The 26,209-nt window shown below is 28.3% G+C and overlaps 1 protein-coding gene across 2 annotated transcripts; it reads left to right on the forward strand.

Annotated features, from left to right (window-relative positions):
- Positions 1 to 26,209, forward strand: LOC126893772 (homeobox protein extradenticle). Of its 2 annotated transcripts, none has more exons than XM_050664255.1 (10): positions 1 to 566; positions 722 to 932; positions 5,152 to 5,225; positions 18,157 to 18,407; positions 20,452 to 20,642; positions 21,084 to 21,219; positions 21,288 to 21,384; positions 22,926 to 23,074; positions 24,359 to 24,406; positions 24,822 to 26,209. In XM_050664255.1, the coding sequence occupies exons 2-10, from the start codon at positions 733 to 735 to the stop codon at positions 24,951 to 24,953; spliced, it is 1,278 nt and encodes a 425-aa protein (XP_050520212.1). In that variant the 5' UTR covers positions 1 to 566; positions 722 to 732; the 3' UTR covers positions 24,954 to 26,209. The 2 variants fall into 2 exon arrangements, with proteins under 2 accessions (XP_050520212.1, XP_050520213.1); XM_050664256.1 differs by having other exon boundaries at positions 4 to 566; positions 24,359 to 24,427; positions 24,822 to 25,017.

Genomic DNA, 26,209 nt, shown 5'->3' on the forward strand with positions numbered 1-26,209 from the left:
CTGGGAAATCTGGAACCGCCGGCGCCTCGACAGCTCTCAATCCCAGTTGTCCGCGTCTCGATCGTCCGTCGCTTCGAGTTACGGCTGTGTTTTTTTTTTGTTTCTGTTTATTTCATTGTTGTTATTATTATTATTATTAATAAATATTTACTAGATGTAGCACAATTATTTTTCTATATTTTAGAAATTGAATTTTTTTTTTTGCTAAATGATTTAATATTGATTAGTTTTAGTGTCATCAAGATGTCCCCATGTGATCCGCGGTAACAAATTAGTTAAATAATTTTTCAAAAAAATCATTGTGAGCATCTAGATTTGAAATTGTATTATCTATACCTGTCACTGTCACCTTTTAAACTTGTAGCAGACGTTGTCGTCTCGGTTTGCTTTTGAACCGTTTAAATCTGTGTGACGCATTCCTGAAATATAATTTTAATAATAATATTGACGAGTCTCGTACATAATCGTGTAAAGCTATTCGCTTGTGTGTGTGCGTATATATTCGTGTTTGTGCAATTTATCTGCTGTTGTTATGCTGCTTCAGATTTGCTCAAACATAGTGCAATGTAAGTTGAACATGTATTAAATTTTTTGTATAATTTCTGGTATATTATACGAATATTATTTGAAATAATTGAAAATGAATTTATGATAATTTACAAAATGTTATTGTTATTTTATCCAATTTTTTGGTGATGATAGATTTTAATTTTTGCTGTAGAATTTGTAAACATGAATAGTATGGATGATCATAGTCGAATGATGCATCCCAGTGGAACTATGTTACCTCAACCTTATGGGATGTCTTCAGTGGATCCAAACCATGGTGCTCCCACACCACCTGATCAAGAGACTCGTAAACAAGACATAGGTGATATTTTGCAACAAATAATGAATATCACTGATCAGTCTTTGGATGAAGCTCAAGCTAGGTAAATATTGATTTTATCTAGTTTGTAGTATTTAGTAGTTTTAAATATTCTTAAAGTTAATTTTATTTTTAAAATAAATTCTGAATATATTAATTTAAATAAAATAATTAGTACATTTCAAAATAATAATTTTGACTGACATCAATACAATAATGTTTTAAGTAGTATGTAACTATCTAAAGTTTGAAAATTTTTCTTTTTATTTCTATAAACTATAATATTTTGTTTCATTTAAAATGTTTATTTATGAGTAGCAGGTGTTTATAAGATGTTTACAAAGATGTCAAATACTTCCTTTGTATGTATAAATCTAAATTGTTGGTACTACATCTTAATAGTAATTTTCAGTAAATTCATGAACATTTTTTTATAGTAAATTATCAAAAGTTAAACAAAATAACTTTTTATTTTTAACTGATATGTAATTTATGCTGAAATAATTATTATTACCTAACTTTTATTTCATATTGTTTAATAACTTATATTATTTCTTCATTAAATTCATAGCTTAATTTTTTTCTCCTAATTAATAACTATCATTAAAACTTAGTTGATTTATTTAAGATTTTAATGGATACTAGAACTTTCTAAGTTGAAATTTAGTGTCAGTTACTTCTTCACTACCTTTTGTTTATTAATATCGAGGATATTAATATCCATGTCACTTTCCGATAATTAGATTAAAATTGCAATTTTGTAGAAGGAAAGTTAAGCTAATTTAAAACCATGTTCCATTTATTCATATTTCTAAATTAAATTTAATTTCAAATACGAGCTAAGATAAAGTATTCAAATTAGTTTGTAGGTATTTACCTATGTACATTTATTTAAATCAAAAAATATTAAATTTATTTGACATTAAAGACCTTGAGCCGAAAATAATATTTAATATTATAAAATTTGTTCTTAGATAATCATTTAACTATAATTCCGCTATGCCATAATATTTTTTTAAAAAGAGTTTTTATAAAAAATACAAAACCGAAATTCCTAAAACTTAAACTAAAACATACACTTAGCAGCATTACTTGGAAAGGCATATTTCTTTTTTCTTTTATATTAGTATATCATTGAATTAAACAAATTAAATTGGGAAATATTCTTTTATAACAATTCAAATTATTATGATAATGAATTTTAGCAGTTTTTATCATATGAATGTGTGTGAATAAAGACAAATATACCAACATTAATTAAACTCTCTATTATCCTTGTCATTTAATTGACTAGTAAGTTTGAATATATGGGTTATGTTATGACCACCCTGCTAATAATTAATAACTAATCCTAGTTATTTAAGATCATGTCATGCCGTGTGGTAATATCCCTCCTTACAGCTTTTATGAATCAGGTTGTACAGCCTATCAAGTAGTAATTTATAAAGTATTGAATTTTTATTTTTGTGTTGTTTTAACAGATGACAATTTAACATTTATCATATGTTTGATCTTTTAAAAATATAAAAATTTGTAAATTTAGGGTTTATTTTCAACATTTTTATGAGTGTTAGACTATTTAATACTCTATAATTTATAAAAAATTAAAAAACTTATTTTGCAGGATTGATAATTTTTCAATACAAAAATGTCTTTATTTTTACTAAGTATCAAAGATGTATCAAGATAAATAACTATAAATTTAGTTTTATTTACAAAACACTTTGTATTGTAAACTGCCCTTGTGACTGTTTAAATTATAAATTTGACTATATCAATATTTCTAATATTTAGTTTTAAATATGCACATTAAAATTCCTTGATATTATTGTTTATATAATGTTTGTTTAATGTTTTCTTGAATTTATTGTTAAAAGTTATTTTATGAATCTGATAGTTTAATGATATTATGGTTGTGAATGTGATTTTTAGGTTAACCACCTTTTCCCTACTATATTTGTAAAAATCAATGATATATTTTTACAGTCAAGTAGCCTAAAGTTAGAATACTTAACTTAGCAATCAACAAATTCAAGATTAAAATTTGAATATGTATTCTAAAATGACAATTTTCTTTAAAACTTTGTTTTGTCAGTTAAATATTTTTTATTGAATATCAGGGAGCCGTTAGTTCTAGCTTTATTTCTTTATTTAATAAGTATCAGCACAGATTATAAATATACAGATCGATTAATTCATGAACCATTTAATCAGCTTAAAAATAAAAATTTTATTAAAAATTTTTTTTGTTTTGGTTTCTTTTAGATAAATGTTTTTTTTAATTTATGAATCATGAAGTATTTTTAATGTTTATATCTTAAACCTTATAAAGGTGTCAACTTAAGTTATTCAAATGGCAACATACTTCATTCGCTATTTTCTTTAATAGATATTCATCTATTTAAGAAAATAACAACTTTTGGACCAATTTGAATATTTTTAAACCTGAGCAGAATGAGAGTATGGTTAGAAAATAACTAGTGATTAAAAAAACAACACTCACATCCCACTTCCAGCCTTTACTATAAAATATTAATAATTTCTAAATTACTGGTCTAAATGTTGTTATTGACATGTTATTTTCTTTATTATATGATTATTTATTAAGTAATAAATAGTTAATAAAGTATGTTCCTATTTGAAAAAATAAAACTGTTGCCCTTACAAGGTATAAAGAATAAACATAAAAAATACTTAATAAATTGAGAAAAACATATATCTAAAAGAACACAAAAAAATTATTTTTATTTATTGATAAATTAAGTGGTTTATGATAAATGAATCACCTTAAAAGTTAGGAGTTGGTAAAATTATTAACTATAACAGTCCTTATTTTTCCTGATATTTTGTTTGTCATGTCAACAAAAAATAGTTTGAAAATATTATAACAAATTTTAGGGAACAAAAAGCAAAAATATTGATTCTAGAATCAATTTTATAAATAATTTAAATAATAAGCTTAAATATTAATTAGTTGTAATTAAAATTAATTATTAATTTATTCAGTAACATAGATATACTAGAAAAAGTTATTTTATTCTATTTTAAATATTTCTACTGGAAAGATAATATTAGAAGAATTGTTATAAATTATAATATATATTGTCTTGCCCATATTGTAATTAATATGACCAATTAAAAATTAAATGGCATGTAATATAAAAAAAAAATTAGATCAAACTTTTCTTCGACTACCTTGTGTAATGATATTTTTCTCAAATATTATAATATAATAATTTCTGTTTTAATTAATATATTAATACATTAATTCATATTGCCTTAAAAAATAAATTAATTTTATTTAAAATATTTATTTGAAAATTTTTGCTTTTAAGAATTTGAGTAATTATTTTTGTGTATCAAAAATGTCCTAAGAGATCACAGATTCTGGATATGTTAAATATGTCAAATTAAACATGATAATACTTTCGAAAATTATATTATTTGTCTTTTTTTTGATAAAATATTTTTTTTAAGTAATGGGCCTCTGAAAATATGTGTAATTGTTGATTTTTTATATAAAACTCAATTTTAACGGTTTAAAAGACCTATGTAATGATTGACAATCGATCATCTAACTTAAATTTCTCATTCCTCTAAAATCTGTGAACTCTTAACACATGTTCTATAGTATTTTTTTAAATTATTTACTTCCATAATGTGCTAGAGCTTTTGAAATGTAAATTGTTAAGATACTTTCATAAAATAAAAAAAATTTTAATTGAATGTTTTTGATTTCTGGTAATTTTAAAATCCGGATAGTTTTTATTTTGTCGCCCTTAAGTAGGAACACAAATCTCACATAAAGAATTGCCATTCAGTAGAATCAGAGCTGTTTTATTACTAATTTCGATTAAAAAAAAAAAAGTAGAACCTAACTTAATTTTCTATATTTGCAAAAATCGTAATTTTAAACTTTTTATTAGGTATTATATAAGTTGTATAAAAAGTAAGATAACGGGTCCATTGTTAAAATCAAATACACATTTTTCCATACTTATTAACCACGCTATATATTTTTCATTCAGTACGTAATATTTGTAGTAAGAAAAACTATTTAATAACTTGGAATTTTAAATGTAAAACATTTAAGCATCATTAATTTAAAATTAATTTTACGATTTGATTTGTAACTATTAATTTTACCTTTAAGAGGTCAACAATAATTTTAATTGAAGATATTTTTAGTTTAAACATAGTTCACTTTTTCTATATTTTTCTGTATCTAAATCTTATTTATAATACAACCAAAATGTTAATAATATATTTTTATTTTTTTTTAGGAAACACACTCTTAATTGCCATCGAATGAAACCTTCCTTATTCAGTGTTTTATGTGAAATTAAAGAAAAAACTGGTAAGTACTTATTTGACTTGCTTAAAACATTACAAATTCATTAAAGATATGAGTATGATACTTATAATGTAGTATAATAATTTATTTTTTACGGGGCCAGATCATGATAAACAAATTAATACAATTTATAGTATCTTGAATTTATAGTGCTGTAAAGTAACTACAATAGTTAATCTTGTTTTCGTAAATAAGTTATATTTGGTATAATCAGATATTCTTAAATAAACGCCACTTTGCTAATCGCGATCTAAGAATATTAAAACATGTGATCTATTTAAAATCTTCTCTTTTTTTCGAGAGAGAGATATTATTGTCTGTAACTATGATTTAATGTTTTCCGTATTAATGATAACGAGTATTTTTAATTTTTAAGTATTATATAAGATTAATTATATTTGTCGTCACTTTTCGCAAAAATGACAATTTTATTAATTTAAAAAATTTAAGAAAAAAATTATTTAATAATTAAATTATTTCATTTTATATATATCCAATCATTTTTCATATATATATAATAGTCAAAGTTTTTCAATATATTAGTTGATTGTTGTTACAAACATGTGAAAATATACGTTTTTTTAAGAAAAAAAAAATGCTTTTGTTAATATTTGTTTAAGTAGCGTTAACGTATATCAGTGAAATTTAAAAACTCAAGCACCACGTAATACGTTAATTGTTACTATATATAAATATAAATAAATATATATAAATATTGATGACACAATTGCAAAAATGTAACTTTTTTTGAATCGTAAAAAATTGCTTTTATTTGAAATTAATGTACCTCTGTTTACGAGATAGTTTGATTTTAGGATTTGAATTTTTATTATTATTTAATGTTTGTTCGATTAATTTGAATATTATCACTATTCTTAAATGTTGACTAATTCCATAATTTCTATGAAAGTTATATATANATCACTATTCTTAAATGTTGACTAATTCCATAATTTCTATGAAAGTTATATATAACTATCATAATTTAATCGTATAAATGATAATGTTTCTGCTCACAACAAAAAATTAGATTTTTTTTACTCGTCATGTTATCTGTTTTACATTTTCTATTTCACCATATCACTATTTATACTTTTTATAAGTAAATTTAGAATGTATAAATCTTAGAAAATGAAATTTTGATATTTGATGAATATTTAAAAGAATTATCTAACATATTCTTGTTTTTTATTTTACTGTAAAAACTCCTCTACAATAATACTGCAAAACCAATTGTTCAAACTTTAAAATCTTTACGTTATATGTATTTTTAGTTGATTTAACAAACGTTATATTCGTAAAACAAAGAACGAATTTATTTTGGTTGTGATACTACCAATTAAAATAAAACAAATTGCTAAAAATAACAGTATTTTTAGTTGCGGATAATATTAGAAATTTGTATTATTAATAAATAATATAATATATATTTTAATTACAATTAATAAAATAGTTCTTTTTTTTACTGATGTAGTAGACCGATTGTTTGTTATTCTGCATTGAAATATTTTTAATTTAGTATGTATTATACATGAAATAAAAAATATAAATCATTTATTCGATTTACTGATTTTAATCAAATTTCTAATTACAATTCTTCGAAAACAAAAATTACACTTAATATAATCTAAACTGTAATACATTTTGTTGAAAATGTAAGTTAAAAATAATTATAAACGTTAACGTTGTTTTATCGGATGTGATTATATACGTATCATAATTGTCTGATCATTCACTTGACGGCCAGGCGAGCTAGCAGACAGACACTCGTACACAATAATATGATTGTAGCCACCGCTGAGCATCCCTGGACCAGTAGGTATGAAATATTTTAGAACTGGTTTCTTTGTGCATATTAAACCTGCCGGTTCGCCTCACGCCGCGGTGTTTCTTCCACCGCACCTGGGACACCCCTCAGTGTTGTCTGGGTCGTTTACCGTCTAAACGAAATCAAAAGATTTCACTTGACCGCCATGGTGACGACGATTGTGTCGTTAGTTGTTTTACAAAGAAAAAAATCGATGCTACACCTTGGTGGTTTTTTCCCATAAGGCTTATGATATCATTTACATTTTGACAAACGATTTTATAGCATATGGTAGTTGGTGTAACAAGACGTAGTTATTTTATGTTTCCGAGATTGCAATGCCTCATGTTTATATATATATATATATATAGTTTGAAGTTTGGTTAATATGATGTATTTTCTTTTGTGTATATGTATATATTTATAACCTCGTTTTTTTACAACATTAATGATTTGTCATACGTGTACTTCATGTATCACATTATAATAATAATAATAATGCATAATATGTAAATTGAGATGGGGATATCAACCTGTTTTTTTTCTTTATAAAGACGCCAGTTTTTATATGTACAATGATTATTTAAATTCATTTTTATATCATGTAAAATATTTTTTTAAAAAATATTAACATTTTTTGTTATTTACAATGAATTTCATGGTCGCAAGAAATTAATCTCGAGTATGTATTATTATCACCGAGTGTGGACTTGGTAGATCGATTGTGCATAATACACGTTTTAACGACAACACGTGGTTAAAACGAGAGATTATGAAAAAAACGTTGTTTGTTTTTGTAATAAGTCATCGTGCTGTCGTGTTCCGTTTTTTCTGCGGTATAATTAATATGTGTATTATTTATCGGCCGTAAAAATCACCCATCCGACAACGTGATGTATTCATATGATACCTGTTGGCTGACAGAATATTTAAACATACTGCCATCGTAAATAATGTTTAACACTCAATATTGTCATATACTGCTGTACATTATACATGTATTCAGAGGCGACTTGTCAGTCAAATAGCGACCCCAAAAGCATCAATACATCTAACAGCAGATTGTTCCACGATTCTCGTGTATTCACGATCAGCCATTCTCTTTGCTGCGTGCCGCCTCGACTTTAAAAGGAATAACAATAATGCGGGATGATTTCTTCACGGCCATTAGTTCTAATTATCTGACTCATTAAAATAGTCAATTCTCAATCGTACCTTAAATTAATCGTGTTCATCGCGTTGGCATTGATTGAGTAGTGTTCACGTGTTTATACATTATTTTAAAAGTAAAACATAACATTTTCTCTGAGTTGATTGAACTTGCTCGGTACACAAATTTTACATAAACGTTTAATATGTTGGGCACAAAAGAACATTTCCTGCAATATATTGAAATTGACACCCTGATTGTTTTTTTTTTACCTCAAACATAATCTTGAGGGAGTTATTAATATGATTATTATGAATTATTTTACATAAATTAATGGAGAACAAGTTATATGAATTATAAATATAGAGAAAGATCTCTCTTGTTATCCGTAGATCGTGCACAATCAAATTTTAATATATATTCTTCTTTTCTAGATTTAAAATTTTTTCTAAGTTATTTATAACAAACTATCCTAGTATAGCACCATATATTATTTAAAAACTAAATACGGAGGCCACTATTGGTTACCAAACAATATGAGTATATTAGTAAAGAAATTCATCAATTTGTCATGGCGTATCCTAGTAACATCTTTCAAATTTTTATTCTTCACGGCTAACCATTCTTTTTTATTCTATTCTTTTCGAGGTCAGTGCTTTAATATTTTATCGTAGTTTCGTTCCGTAATATTAATGTGTATATATATATATATATATATATATATATATTTAAATTGACTATTTCCAGTCAAGACAATGTATTAAGATTTACAGAACAAAAATTATTTATGTAATTAACAAGTTGAAATTTACTTATTAAATTAAATTATTTTTTAGCATAAATGTTGTAATTTAACTCTTTTGACATAAAAATTATTTTGGTATATTGTTATCATCTTATGCTTAAATTACTTGTATGTTCAATACATGTATTTACGCGCATGTATTTCAATATAACGCGCGGGTTTGAGAGCAAAAGCAATATTGTAACATGGTGGTTTAAATTTGAACTTGGTCTGAGTGGTTCATGAATAATTCAATGACAGTATAGGACCAATAGTAGTGGATGGTATTATGAGTGGGGATTCCAGGGTCCAGTCCGTCTACCTCCTCTCATTCTTCCCACATCTCATACAAACGCAATAAGTTATTATGTCCGAGATAATCCCCAACACTCTGTGTATTACCAAGATAAAAAAAAAACTTTTTAGAAAAAGGATTCTGCTTATTCCCCATTGGTAGGTATAGTTTTATATAAAAACTGTTTTAATGTTATCTTAGATTATCAACGGTGAACATCTTAAACGTATTTTCAAAAAGAAGGAAACAAATGCTATTAATTTAAATTGAAAAACGGGCTCGTGTTGCAAAATAAATGTAAATTAAAAATGAAACGTAATAGTAAAATGATCGAAAAATAGTAATCTCGAATCTTTTTTTCATTTAAATAATTGTAGTAAAATAGAATCGTAGAGTGTTAATGTTGACAATCACACTGAATTTTATAAGATATTTATAAGAATTTTATATGGATTATTTTTTTAATGTTTTTATAAAAGGTTAAGAATGACATGAGTTTTCTATTCATTACAATTTAGTAACTTTTATCCATCTGATATCATACATAGATTGATTTTTTTATATTTTATTTTTGTTTTCTAGTATGATTAGATTGTATGAAAATAAATTTTTGTTTAATAAATTAATGATTTTTATCCACATATTTATCGTAAGTCTTGTATTGAAGCATAAGGATTGCGTGTACGTCGGTGATAACGATGACCACTAATACTGTCAACGACTTTATACAACTCGGTTTGTCATCTTTGTTAAAAGTCCCATGACATCTAGAGCAATATATTCTAGATTTATTTAGTGTACCTTCAAAGTTAGTTAAAAATTTCTTACACTTTTTTTGTAAGATTTTTGTGTATACAAGGTGTGTTGGCAAATGATTTTACTTTTTTCTGGCTATAATTTTAATACTTACTTTAATATAGTATCATCAACTTAATGTATTAATTTTAATAAATGTATTCATTGTCTTTTTTTTTAAACTATAATGCAAATTTAAACATCAGTTGATAAAAATATTTTATTTGACTTGGGCATACAAATTTTTGTTCACTTTCGCCAAACGTGCACTTTGATTTGTCAAAAAAAAAGTTCTCAGCAAACCTTTTTCTCATAAAACTCACCGGAGTTTTGTTGTTCTGTCCGCCATTTACCCTTGCCAACTTTACTACTCTTTTCTTATGTGTTGCCGCAAAATGGTACGCCCGGCACGTTTTTAGAGGAAAACTTAATATTCTTATCGAGGACGTAAAACAACGCCGCGCCAGTCGACATTAGTTTTGGCGGTAGACTAAGCGGGTAGGTTTATTGAAGAAATAAAGCGCGCAGTTGTTGCAAAAGGGTAGTAGTTGTACATATAGCAGTTGCATGCAATATTCCTCCACCGCCGCATTGCGACAGTCTGGAGCAGTGGCAGTAAAAATAATATGATTACGTGTGTGTGTGTCCATCATGTGTAATAATAACGCGGCTCACACACATGTGACTTTGTACTGCAATGGAGAGAAATTATATCTAAGCCCTCATCACCCGCACTTTGTTATTGTTTATTATTTGTTATTATTGAATCCGTGTGAAATAGTAGAAAGCGATGTGATCATTTATTAGTTTTTGGCCGATTTATTTATTGCCGTTTGTAAATTAATACAATGATCAATTGATGCGATTGACGAATGTCGGAAGCCGCCGACGACTTACGACGTCGTGTACATTTTTTTAATAATATTTGCATAAAACCTTATACCAAATAGATTGTTAATTAATAATATCCTTTTATACGCCCGCCGTTTTTATTAGTATTGTTGTGTAACGGCGAGTCTAGTGTAAAGAATGACAAGTCTTTGGTATGTATGACTGAAGCCGTGGTAATGGCGAGGTGAGTGAGTACTATGGTACGGTTAGTCGAGGGTGAAGTGGTGGTAGCAGGATTGTGCTGTCGGTTTACAGCGGCGGTGAGGTTGGGGTGGTTGCGGAGGCGTCCTGATGGTGGGGAGAGGGCGGCTGGTCCTTGGAACAAATCAATACCTACCGCGGAAGGGAAACGTACGAACGAATGGTGGATAGACGACGGATGGACGGGAAAAAGGCGGCTTGGCAGCCCGGAGTGCCATTCCGCACCGGCTGATATTGTGTTGCGCGCTCGTACATGTTTTTCTTGCTGTTCGCGTCTTCACAATTTCGATTCGCGTTTTACTGTTTTATTGTGAGCTGCTGTTGCTGATACCGTAACGACGGCAGTAGTAGCGTTCCTCTTCGTTTTCGGCCGTTGCCACTTCACCGCACGCCGCTATCAACTCAAACACCCCTAAACGGCTTTTCGTCGTCGCAGTCGTTTCAATGTTAGAAAATACCAAAGTGTATAGCAAAAATATTTTACCCGGAAAACAATTGTTTAATTAAAAACTGAAAACGTTCTGCCTACTACTTACAACTTGCACAGTTTTTAATATATTGTTACAGCGCACCGTTCTCGTTCAGTGTTTATTTTACTAATCTACATCACATATATGTCACCTGTTTTCTTTTTCATTAATTTTTGTTTACATTTTGACTGCCTGTGGGCGATAACTGTGCTAGTCGAAATTAAACGGGGTAACGAATCTTAGACAGATAATAAGCGAGTAGAAATTGATATAGTGTATGCACTTAATAAAGCGAAAATGATTTTATAAATTGCCAGTTATACCGTCGGTTGGTGGGTTTATTATAATGGATTTAAATAATGTCTTTGAAAGATAAATCTGAATAATCGTTTCGAAATGTCGTACCGACGAGTTCTCAGAAACAACGGATTATGCAACTTGTTGGGACTAAAGCAAATTTTTTCCTTTCTCGCTCTTGTTTATCGTGTGTATGAACTTTATCCAATGTATGTGTACTGAGAATAACTCGAAACCAGTATTAAAAAATAAACCAAGGTTGAGAGATTTTATAACGAGATTGGTTTTAATTTTATTTAGTTAATAAAAAAAATAAAAGAATTGTTATATGCCCAACGGGCAGGTGATTTACTCGAGTGACTTTTTTAAGTCAAGTTCCGTTCGATCCATTGTTGACCTTTAAAATACCGAGTAGTGATCACCACCACGAATTGTTTAGAATCCCCGCAGTTTGCTGTTATTTCTCCTGCTGTGCAAGCCGACGAAGAGAACAGTAATTTAACCGAAACGACTTGACAACCAAAACTCTGTTCACTGAATAATACTCTTAGAGACGAGAAATAATAATAATCGTGTATGTGTTATAGCAATACATTATTATAAACGTCCATGGAGATTATTATAGATCTTTTGCATCATCTCAGTATTAATGAGAGGCTGACTTGAGCTATCAATGCGCTGTCCTCTTCTTTTTATAATGAGTGGTGCGCTGTTTACACAGTGTTTCGGGATTCTTGGTAACTCTGAAGCTGTAATGAAATTTGAAGTGAATTGAATATAGAACGCTATATATTAATTTTTTAATTAATTAAAATAAAATAAAAATGTTCAAAGGTCTAAAAAAGGTACAGAATAAATATTTCCCGTAAATAAGAAGAACATTATTTTTATTTTGGACTCAAAACTATCTAAACTTGGATTACTTAATTTTTTTAATTTCTGGTTTATGATTTTTACTATAATGTCTGTACATTTTATGAGTTTCGTAATAAGTCGACAGGCTTCGTTTATAGTTCTCTCGTAGTGATGTTAATTATTATATTTTCTGGATATATTAGCAGTGTACTAAAACTTGTATGGCGTCGAAAATAGCGAGAAGGAGCGATTTTTGCATGTGATGAGGCAAAAAGAAAATCCTCATTGATATTACCATCTTGAGTCCTATTTTACTTTACCGACTTTTTGCTTCTTTTTTCTAATAATGTACTTACTGTCTATTGATTCTTCAGTTCTGGAAGTTTCGCTATTACCTATTTGCCATAATTGAATTTATAACTGTACAATAATTTATTTGTTAGTTATAGTATAAAAATTGAAATTATTGGTTTTTTTACATATTGCATGTGTTCAACTGTACGTGGTTTTTACATGATGCATCTGTAACGTGTTCAAATAATTGTAAATATTTCTAAAACAATGGTAATATTTTCAACTCTCAGCTTTTAATTGTTTGTCTTTACATCCAAGTTTAAAACAATGTCCAGTAGATTTCTAAATATTTGTTTGATTATTTTTATCGAACATCATTCTTTTCTCTTATTAATCTTAGTGTTATTTTATGGTTATCACCTAATAACAATTGTTGTTATTATGATGGTATAAATCGAGAATAACGGCCGTCATGGTGGTATATTACCACGTGTTGCTATATAGACTAGTAGTCATTATTTTGCTCTTGTTTGTGTGCGTGTACTTGTAAATTATAACGTCTAAGTGGCCGACGAATGATCTTTTCCACGTCTCTCGAATACAAACGATTTATGTACGTTGTTGTTTCAGTTAGCGTTGCTGCGTTTAATTTCCTTAAAATCTCAATGTGGCATATGTCTACGATATGTGGCGCCCCTACGTCTCTTTGTCTTGGTGATACAATCGTGAACACCTATGAAAAATTCACACTAAAAAAATGCTCCGCATGTTCTCGATGTGTTATGGCATTCTAGACGAGCCGTTACAGTAACACGGCGCAGCAAAAGTTGGGTTACTTATATTTTATAAAAATAAATACAAATATTATACGTGTATTTAAATTTATGTGATACGGACTAAAATGTGTTAAGCGGCAAAAGAACACATGTTTCCACCAGAAATAACTAGTTTATAAATAGTGACAGTTGTGCTGTTGGCTCGAATCCCTTTATGTATGTAGGCAATCGTTCGATATTATTATTAATTTGAGTTTACTTGAAGTAAATAACATAACGCGTACAAGTCTGTACGTCTATTCTTCTGTTATCGATATGTGAATTTACACAACATTTTTTAAGTGTTGTGTTAATAATGAAAAAATTATAAATTTTGTTGTACGTTTGTAATTATCATTATTGCAGAACGATTATGTCTTGTTTTACTTGGTAGGAAATGAAATGGTATATATGATTGTATCAACTGCGAGTAACAATATCTTATTGTTATGGTTATTTAGTTTTATATTAATGTTCTCATATTTTACGCTCAATGTACGGCGACATCGTTATTGTAATAGGGCGATTGCTTCTTCTTCTTTTTTGCTACCGACAAAGCTTTCTTCTGTCTGCTTCTTCATTCTAGTGAACGCCATTGTTTCTACTATTATCAAACGTCATATGAATTTCTATTGACAAGTCATTGGATGTATTCCCCTGTCCATTTACTAGTTTTCTTCGAAAAGTTCAACGACAGATTTTTGTATTGTTTAAAGTACACCTATGATTTTAATTTAGAAGTAATAAAAATACAATTTAGATGGAAATTCTATTATTTATAGACAGTAATATTTCATAAACTCGTTGTAACAAAGCTACCGGTAATTTATTTTTATGCAAGTGAAAAATTCTAATAATTTTATGGACAAGGCGTTGTTGAGTTCCTAGTAGTTTAAAACAAATCAGCCAATGAATAATTCATCCGAGCACAAGATAAGTTTTGTTTTATTTCAACTTGGGACAGGGGTGAAAGTTTGACGCGGAGAATTCACAACCCTTTAAAACGGTGTCGTATATAAACGGAAAACGCCTGTTTAATTTTGAATTATTCATATACAAAGTGTGTCGACTTTACCCTTCTCTAATCAAACTTCGCTCTTTTATAAGTTTTCTCTATCTCAGTAGGTTTATTATTCGTTTGATTCAAAATTACAATACATTTTGTCTAGTTTTTCTGTCTACTCTTTTAATATATTTTGTCCTAATCAATGTCATCTCTGAAACAGTTATAAAAAAAGAACTTGTAATTTTATTAATTTTGCTATTTTAATGAATCTTATATTCAAACTTTCATGCATCTAAAAAATTTTTTACGACTTCATAAATTTAGCTGTTGCTCTTTATCTCATAAAAATTTTAATTCTCTACGTTGAGTATTAACTGATATACACATTTGGAAAATTACCTTTCTTATTTCATTGGTGTTAATAAATAAACCTTTTTCATCACGTCATGCGTGTACAACTTACACGGATAGTTAGTTAACGCTTTGTCCTCCTCTTCATTCTCACACACAAGTTATGTTTTATTCGATTTTTCCGTGTTGTCGACGGCGGAACTGATTAAATTCATTGTTTAATTATTATTGCTTGTAATGTTATGCTCGCGTTGTTACTACAATATATACTTAGAATAATTTTCGTGCGTTATTTATTGGATTCAATACTTTCTAGCTTCATAAAATCCTATAGTTCAAATCTTAAACACAACAAAAATCATGTTCGTTACTAGGAAGGATTAGGGTCAGACTTCCCAACGACGAAAACAGATTGCATGTTGAAGATACAATTTGAAGGGATAGTAACAAATTTCTATATATAATCTCCCCGATATAAAAAAAAACCTTGTTAGTCAGTTATAAAAATGAAAACTCCTCTTACATTCTCTCATTTTTAAAAAATTTTAAATCAAAGGGTCAATTATTTATCGTGTTCTAAACTATAGCTTAATTGTTTGTTTCAAATTTCAAAAGCCTACGTTATGAGTTAACAGATATGGGGATTAGAAAAATAGGGTAAATGGTTTCGTATAAACACTAGCATTGTAAGAACTTGACTTGATTCAGTGATTTTTCTTATGAGATTAAGAATGAATAAATTTGCGTTAAAAGTTCGATAATTTTTTATCTAAATTTTTATTTTTATTCATTCCATTGATTTTTAATTAGATTACGAAAGTAAATCTTTGTAAATAAATTGATGAGCATCGTATGTTGATTGATATGACCAATTTAACCTTTTTTTTTATATATATTACTGTTTCTCGTAATTTAATCAATAGAAAGAACTGAGTCGGTGTACATTTAAGTGTTTCAGTATTAAAATAAAAATTGAAAAATAATAAAGAATCGTGTGTGTTACTATGTAATCGCATACACGTTATAAAGTTAAATCTCTTCGATAACAATCTAAAAAGTAGACTTCCCTAGATGTCGTATTGTGTACGTTACGTTTTTACATATTTAAAATAATAGTGTTATCAAAGTAATCGTTCTGCGGTCCCTAAACAATGGTCAATGTGTGTGTGCATTGTATTATTGTATAATTTAAACTAACTGAGGTTGCCCATGCTGCAAAAAAGTATTACTTGCATGCTAGTTGTATATTAATCTTGCTGGTAAGTCTAATGTTTATGTATTTTATACGTTTACGGCAGTTAATACCATTAATTATTCTATTAGACGTCATAAAATATTTTTACATGTATATAATAATAATAAAATCCGCCATCGTGTTTCAGATCTTGTTAAAAAAAAAAAAAATACTACTTTTACTACTATGATTACTACTGTTAAACCCGCACTGAGTGAATAATTACTGTGATATTCTGATGTACAAATGTTTGTGTGTATGTAGAAAATAATCATGTCTCGTGCGCTTCAACACTTCCAATGATTTATAACTATTAGGTCTCTCATTTTTTTGCTTTAACCGATTTGTGACTTTTTTTCTTCTTTTAGGTTTTTATTTATGTGAGGCGCCATTAAACAAAATATTATTTATTCAGCTCGTTAATTAGTATAATAAAACTGAAACGGGGTTGAAATGAAATTAATACAAATCGGCTATTATTTTGATATCAACAGATTGTTTTATACATTTGTGCATTGCACCTATATGTTTGATAATACATAATTTCTTAAAAACAACTTCATATGTTTATTGAACTCAAAGGCTGCCTACGTTTACATAAGCAACCAAACAATAGCTTAACTAGGTTTTTATACAAAAAGAGATTTCCAAAGATATTTGTTCTGCTTTCTCAAAGCTAGAAAATAATACATCATTATTACCTTTCAGATTTTTTTTTGTTTAGGAGATAAACGACCCTCAATTTTTTCTTTTTGTTATTTTAGTGGTAATTAAATATGTGTTATATTCATATTGAATTAGATTCAATAGCAATCAAGGTAGTTTTAGCATAATTTAAGTGCTATTTCGGTTTTACCGATATGAAACAGAACAAGCAAGTAAACTTAAAATAATAACAAAATTATAAATATAGTTGGGTTGGGTTCTCTTTCTGCTAATATTGTGATGATTTCGTTTAACTTGAGGATTGGCGATATTCAATTCTAGTTTAACAATTGGAGAATGTCCAAAGGTGTTTGTATTTTGTAAATGTAAAATATTGTAGTTCACATTAATGGTTGGCCTCGTGCCTGTGTAGTTTTCAATAAATTTCACATAGGTACTCGATATTTTTAAGCTCAAAATTGTTCAAGATAGATCACTCAAAATATTACTAAGGTTTAATTCTATATTTCTATAATTATATTGTATTTATTGTCTAGCGACCAAAAGGAGTAATTTACATTTTAGATGTTTATAAGAATACGATTTGTTGAAATACTTGTTAAAAAACCAAGCGCTTTTTAATACACCATTGATAAATATTTAAATGTAACTTAAATTCAAAACAAGCAGTGGTGTGTTGAATATTGAATTTAGATTCAGCATCTTTAAACAATAATATTATTTTTATATATATATATACATGTTTTTTTAACCGTTAAGTTGGTTGATACCAATTGGATTGTTATATTATAGGGAAATTTAAGTGCAGTTATTTCCCGTTACCTTTTGTACTGGGAACTTGGTGCTTTTTCGCCACCGTAAGAGCATACTTATGGGGTCACCCATCCGTTCACCTACTGCGGTAGGCGCGGCTTAACACTAGAGTTTTGCTATAATACAATAATATATTAATACAAATGTTTTATATATCAATTAAGTGTTTAATGTGTAGATTATTAATTAAGTATCTTTTTTGGTTCACAGTGTTAAGCCTACGGAATACACAAGAAGAAGAGCCACCGGATCCGCAACTGATGAGGTTAGACAATATGTTAATCGCCGAAGGTGTGGCAGGACCAGAAAAGGGAGGCGGTGCGGGAGCTGCTGCTAGTGCATCAGCTGCAGCTTCGGGCGGTCCCGGACAACCGGACAACGCTATTGAGCATTCCGATTACAGAGCAAAACTAGCGCAGATCAGGCAAATCTATCACCAAGAACTGGAGAAATATGAACAGGTAAAGAAAAATGTATAAATATAAGTCAACAAATAATTTAAAAATACGATTAGCTTATTGTTATATTTTTATTGACTAAAAGCGTTAGCTGCGAGAGAGTTGAGAACGCGTGGGAAGTCTTTTATAATTATTTCTGTGTTAAACTCATCCATATTGTTTTAAAAAAAACATTACATCAAACGTGGCGGTGCTTAACATTGATAGGTTTCGCCTTTCTTACAAATCGATTACTAATTCATTTTATATCCAGACACCGTAAGAAAATCTACATAGTCGGGTGTGTGGATGATAATAAAATTTTAATTACTTTAAAGCCTTACCCTTATTATCTATGCTGAACTTCTAGAAAAATGAAGTCGATACCGAAATTGTACTAACTTGTAACAAAATCTCCGTTAAGATGAATATTTCTTAATTTATCTACTTTTACCAATCAAAATTCATTGTAAATTTCCTTTTTCCACAAATATGTATACACACTTATGTATGTTCAAACGTATGGTGGGAGTGCGCGTGCCACGGTACATTAAAAGGGCTATAAAAAACTCATAAATTACCCTCGAGAATTACGAGGCAAAAAATTATGGCATTGATAACAAAAGTAATGGTAATAAATATAATGCACAGGTGTCTTCAGTTCTATTACTTTCACGCAGACACATTGTGTTATTTTTAAGTGTACGACTTTTAATTTAAATGACAGTCTTGTTATACCCTTCAGTTATAAAAATGGACTTTTCTCAGTGAAAATTATTTCGATTTACTTAAATCTGCTATTAAATCCTACTAGTGAATTTTCTTGCGTGTTGAATTCGTAGCATTGTTTATAAATACCCAAATATATAAATTCGAACGCTTCTATTATCATGTTGTTCGTTTTATTTTTTAGTGGCGGTATTTAAAATCATAGCTTTAAGTAATAGACAGGTAACAGTATGGGACGGATAGATATAATCACACTGTTGGTGTTGTGCTTACTCAACCCGCGTAATATTTTAATAAAAGGGGGTGCACATAAATGTTTATTTGCTTAATAAGTAAATTGAAAAAATTATAGTAATTTTCAAATCGTACCGGAGGATAATAATCACTGTCGGCCGTTGATATTACTGTTATTATTATTATTAACCGAACCGTATACCATTATACAAAAATTGTCGGTGTTGTGAGTTCGGCCTCTTCGCTTGTGTGACGGGTACCGGTTGTTAGATTGCATTTACCTGAGGCGGGGGAAAAGGTGTACGCTTAAATATTCCAGAAATTAATCGGCTTAACGACCAGATCTGCACGCAATCGTTTTTGGTTTTTATTCAGTGGTCATTTTTGCTATATCAAACACAATGATTGCACAATTACAGTTTCATTCTTTTATACGCCACTAGTCAACTGAATTATAAATATATTCCGTAATTGTAACTCATACAAAAGTGTATGATGACTCGTTTTAACTTCGGACTCCATATCTTATTTTCAGCTTTCTCTTATGAATATTATTATTATAAGCGGTTGGGTTCTAAATCATTATTATTTCTATTTTATTTCATTCGTTGATAGTTCTAAACGCATATGTCGGAAGACATTGGCCTTACGTTTAAATTGATTTTGTACATAGTATTGGTAGAAATAATTGTATACATGCAATAAGAACCCGAGTTGATCTCCTTGAGCCTGTTGATATGTATGTATGTGTACCCTCTAAACTTGAACTGCGATTTTCGCGTGTTCGACTACATTTTGGTGTGCAAAAAATTCTCACTTTATGATTAATAGTGTATCGTTTTTCCCTGTGATATCTTAATACATCATTTAATGTGTGGTAATCGACGACGCACCAGGCGTATAAATATGGTCATTTGCGGTTAACGCCTATATAATATCATCCAAAGTGATCTATAACTTAGATTAAGTTTTAAAAACCGCAACCGCCATGAAACGCCTCTATTTAATAATGATAATAGCTGCAGTACCCACGTGCATATTATATTATTATGATTACTGCATTATAAATGTACAGGACGTTTATTGTTTATTTTATTGTATTTAGGCCTGCAATGAATTCACTACCCACGTTATGAACCTGTTACGAGAACAGTCTAGAACACGGCCGATCACCCCTAAAGAGATCGAACGAATGGTGCAAATAATACACAAAAAATTCTCTTCCATACAAATGCAGCTGAAACAGAGTACGTGCGAAGCGGTTATGATTCTCCGATCGAGATTTTTGGACGCCAGGTTAGTAAAAATTTAACTAATAATTATTTCCAATTAGGATAAATGTTAATAAATAGGGCAATTTTAAATTGTAAATTCATTATTCCTTTTAGAATATTCGATGGATACTACTATTTGAGATTTTTTTTTTTAAAAGTAGTAAAAATATTGTATTTTTTGTATAACATAAATTTTTGATCAAATAAAAATTCATCACTAACGGTTTTTCGTGTTAAATAAATAATTTTATCATAAAGAACTATAACATTTTATAGTCAACCTATAAAGCTAAAAATATATTTGAAGTATTAATTTAAACTAAAAAATATTTTAAATATATTTTTAGTTTTTAATTAATGTTAACCACAAGTGATCAATTTTATTATATAAACTAATATACTACTTAAATTTTGACCATAAAGTAGTGGTTTTATGTTAAATGCATTCATATGATTTTTACAGGCGAAAAAGACGAAATTTTAGCAAACAGGCTTCCGAAATATTAAACGAGTATTTCTACTCGCATCTAAGCAATCCGTATCCATCCGAAGAAGCCAAAGAAGAACTAGCGAGAAAATGTAGCATTACCGTCTCCCAAGTAAGTTATCCGTCGTTGGTATACTTTCTTGCTTTTTTCTTCTTTTAATTTTACATTAAAATGTATAGGTGTCCAATTGGTTTGGAAACAAACGAATCCGGTATAAAAAGAATATAGGAAAGGCACAAGAAGAAGCCAACTTGTATGCAGCTAAAAAAGCAGCCGGTAAGTTCAGACTTATGAAAATCATTTTCCTGTACTACCTACAAGATAGGTAGTACAAGTAGATTTTTTTGATCCCCGTATTTGTGAAGTTAAATCTAAATGATTTCTCTTGATTTTAATGGCAGGTCTTTTATTGTGATTAACAAGGAATTAAAATTGTTTAGAGAAAAAAAATCACTTCTACGCTTAGATGTACTTTAAGTGTTTGCTTTTTATCCTTGTTAAGTTGCTTTTTTTAAGAATCAAGTGGACACTGTCCGTCTTATAACCCTACAATATAATTCCTGGTCCTAGGTTTTTTTCTTATTTTATTAATTCTAGTTTTAATTTTAATATTCACAAAATGTTGTTATTATTTTCGAAAATTATGTTACCGTTACTACATTTGCAAAGTATAGTGGCATGGGCTCTGCTCTTATATTGGTGTTTAAAAACATAAAGAGAAATACAAAAATGTAAATAGGGAAAGGGGTGAAGTTTACTATAGGGATTTGGATAGCGATATATACGAGTTGTTCGGGGGCAGCGGTGGGGTGTAAGCTCCAAATGGAAGTAATATATCACCAGGTCCCTGGCTTTGAGCTTGACAGCCCGAATGGTTTTCCTGGTTTCCGCATTGCCCTGTATGTGTTGCCCGTTTCATGCTCTCCCTTTTCTGCCATCACACACTTCACCCTTGTGAGTATATGTATATATATTTTCTCACTGGTACTACCGTACTATCGCTATATCCTCCACATATATAAATATATATACCACACATTTTCAAACATTTCGAGACATTTTGTGTATGTGATCGTGTGGGTTAGCGAGCATGTGTGTCATCATCGGGTTTGATGCTATTTCTTTATTTTTTTGTATGACAAAAGTGTGTCGACCTGGCTATTCATACAAGTTAATAAAAGAAAAAAATAAAAGACGAGACAATTTTTAAATTTTGAGCGTTTTAATTATTGTTATCAAATATCCAACAAGTACTCATCATGATTCATTATAGATATTAATAGTTACAATTTTTCTAGGTTTAATACAGCTTTGTCTATCATATTATTATGGTTGATCGTGGGTCATAATAATAATAAAGCTATTGGGTAAAGGGACGTGTGTTAACAATGATTAATACTTTTAATACATTTATATTGTTTTTGAACCGTAAAACGTGAACGTGTAATTTATATAACGTTGTTATTTTTTCATCATTGTTGTAGATACGCCCAATTATATAGGTTGAATGGTATTCGTGTGTATCACTTTTTCTTACACTAACATTCTCTTGTGCATCACGAGTCCTCTTACTTTTGTCTAATATTTTATTGAAATGAAAATATGTCAAATGATTTTTATTTTTGTGTTACAAATGTTTGGGTAATTATAAAAATTATAAGTGTTAATAAAATCATTTTTAGGTTGGAGAGATGTTTAGATTAAACTTCTTAAAATGTTTTATACAAACTGCATATTATTAAAAAAATTTGTTCTTAATTATTTCACACATTAGATAATTCACATGTCATATAAAAATATTTTACTGTATTATGCAGGTGCATCACCATACAGTATGGGTCCAGCTTCTCAGGGAACACCAACCCCTTTACTATCACCCGCTCCCGGTGGCGGCCCCCAGGACAGTATGGGCTATAGTCTTAGCTTAAATGGTGCTGAATATAGTTCTCCCATGTCTGGATCTCAGGTAATATATATTTTTTTTTCAAAAGTACTAATCATTATAATATAATTCTGCGCATCATATCCAATAGCTGATAAGTCACAAAAATACATTTAAAAAAAAACCCAGCACAGGGGGGTCGCGGCACAGTGGTGACGTGGCATAGTTGGATCAAGTATAATGATATCTGACAGTGATTAAAATCACTATCAAAAATAAACGCTTCGATGCAAATCTTTAGATAGTGTTTAATTTTAAAAAAAATTGGTGTTTTATTCCAAAAGCTACTTGATCTGCTGGTTCCTTATTAATATCTCGATTAAGATAAAGTATGTCGAATGAAAAAGGGTTTATTAAAAAATATTATTTCTCATAAAAAAATTGTGTGGATCCATAAACTTTTCAATAAGTTATAGCATTATAAAGTTAAATATAATATAAATAATAAAATCGAGAATTTTCACACGAAAATAGCATTCGGTAGCCATTTTCGCCGTGAAGACAAGTCCAGAGGTCAAATTTTTTTTTTTCAAATTAAAGTATATTACATTAGCTTTAATTTAAGATATATATAAAAGTGTCAGACCTTCCGGAACATTTTCAAAAGTTATGTTGAAAAAGTAAATTTGTTGTGAAAAAGTTGTCATTTTAAATTCCCCCCTGTGGGCAGAAAAAAGGTCATTTACAAAAAAAATATACTAAATAATAGGTAAAGACATCAAGCATCTATAAAAAAAAAAAATTATATTCATATGTTCATTTTTGAAAAAGTTATGACAGTTTTTAATAAAAAAAATTGAAAAAATTTCGAAAATTAGCGATTTTTAAATTTGTAATTTTTTTGGAGGTTTCCCCCATTTACGGGGAACGAGGGAAATTTTTTCAATTTTGAAGGGTAATGTCTTCGACTAGATACGATTTGTGATCTTTTTGACGTATCGTTGAAAGAAATCCATTCGGTGAGAGCTGAGAAAAAGTGGTAACAGACACAAAAAAAAAAAAAACACATCATAGTAAAACCAATACCTTCTCAGCTTCGCATCGAAGCTAATATTCCTTATAATTTGTATAAATAAGATATTTTCTGTCTTGTGGTTTATAGTCATCAAATGTTTTGTTTTCAAAAATGAAAAATTATATTTATACTAAGTATTGAAATATATTATAATAATATTACAACATTTTTCATTTGTTTTTGCTCTCTTAAAATATTATAAAAATTATTATATCAGCTCTTGAAATATAGCCACAGAACTAATATTATGTATTGTTTGCTTATATAATTTTAAAATAATTTTTTTTTTATAGGCACAGTATTCAGATGGAAGCCTAGGATATGATCCAATGGGACACCAGGTGAGCGACTGTGAATAACAGGTTAATATAATGAACTTGAATAAGTGAATACATTCATTTACTAAATTTTACTTTTGCTTTTGGTTGTCCATTTTTATATTAATTATTATATATTTAAATTCAATTTTTATTATCTTTTTTCTTAGATTTAAATTACACAAAATAAAAAAATAGTTGACTATTACTAATGCGTTATTTAACAAAAACTAGATCTATTTATTTTGATTTTAATGATTAAAAATAAGATACAGCACTTCTAAATTGTTTGAGTATTATTTGCTTTATTTAATTATTTTTTTAAGTAATTAATTAAAAATAATTCTTAATATTTAACCACAAATATTTTTACATTTTTTATTTAATACTAAAGCAATTTTAGTTAACTTAAAATTTAATTTTAATGTTTTTTTTTCAGACAATGCCCAAAAATTCTGGGTCTCCTTCAACTGGTTGGAATTCTAGTCATGAGTACCAAGCTCATGGCATGCACGACGACAGTGAAGATTCTTCTGACGATGTTGATATCAAACGCCCAAAAATGTCATAAGCATTTAATTTTATACATATATATATCCATCTTAATTGCTAAATTTTGTTCTTATATATATATATATATATATATATTGTATATATATTTATATATATTTATTTATATGTATATATTTGCTTAACTTAATCTATAGGTATGTACTCAAATGAGATATTTGTATAACACCTGTGGTACTCATTTTGTGTGTACCACTTATTACAATTTTTTTTTTTTCGTGTGTTCTTTTTATATATTAATGACAGTTAACACAAATTGCCTCATTCTAACTAATAATGTTATGGACCTACTGTAATGAAGAAAACGAAAGACTTAGACCTGTGTTGTGTTTCTTAAACTTCTTGCCCATCATCACACATGTAAGGGAATATTTTAATGTATATTTGTAATGATTGATATAAGTCTAATATTATTTGAGATTACCATACTGAAATTCAGTAGATACAATGTTTTATTTATAAAACTATTTTAGTATCATATAATTATTATTATGTATGTGTAATAATAACGAAATTATTGATTAACTTGAGCTTTTGAACGTTAATCGTTCACTATGTAACTTTGGTATACGTATATTGTGCACATCACCAGATTAATTTAGTAATTTATATAGAAAAATATAATAATATTATTGTTGGTTATGTTTACACTCACATTTTTTACTACTATCTGTGATCTCGAAGGAAAATCAACACATTCATCAAAATTATGTACAATCATGTAAGTGTTTTTCTCCTTTTTTCACTAAGTATACGATATACACATGGTAATATAACTATTTTTTTTTTTTATGTTTTATTATTAATTAATAACAAAGATAATTCATTAATATTATAGTAATATCATTAAAAAAAAATTTGTTTATAAAAATTGTTTAGTATTTTTTATTATATTAAACAATTTATATGATTATTGTATTTTTTAAGCCGCCATGACTATAATGTAATTCTTAAATATTTTATTGACTTTTAGACATAATAATACACTGTAATGTATACGATATTTTATAAGGTTATTGTTATCCAAATTGTGCATTCTGATTATTTTTCCTTCAAATTTCTCTTCTCATTAATTTAAATTCTATGTTAGTAAACTTTTTTTTATTTACTCAAACAAAAATAAATAAGTACCACCTATACATGTAATATTTTATTTTTATTGATTCAAGTTAAATTAAATTATATTGAATTACAATTTTACCTATTCAAATCAATTCTATATTTTTAAGTGTAATTATATTAAATTAATTAGATTAA

The sequence above is a fragment of the Daktulosphaira vitifoliae genome, unplaced genomic scaffold, assembly GCF_025091365.1.
Source record: "Daktulosphaira vitifoliae isolate Bord-2020 unplaced genomic scaffold, ASM2509136v1 Scaffold_1, whole genome shotgun sequence".
NCBI classification, from domain to species: domain Eukaryota; kingdom Metazoa; phylum Arthropoda; class Insecta; order Hemiptera; family Phylloxeridae; genus Daktulosphaira; species Daktulosphaira vitifoliae.

What these genes read in the sequence shown, in the direction of transcription:
- LOC126893772 (XM_050664255.1), top strand. Translation starts at nt 733, where the DNA reads ATGAATAGTATGGATGATCATAGTCGAATGATGCATCCCAGTGGAACT. An exon ending in TGCAGCTAAAAAAGCAGCCG is followed by an intron (nt 21,385 to 22,925) that starts GTAAGTTCAGAC and finishes TGTATTATGCAG; the next exon opens with GTGCATCACCATACAGTATG. An exon ending in CTCCCATGTCTGGATCTCAG is followed by an intron (nt 23,075 to 24,358) that starts GTAATATATATT and finishes TTTTTTTTATAG; the next exon opens with GCACAGTATTCAGATGGAAG.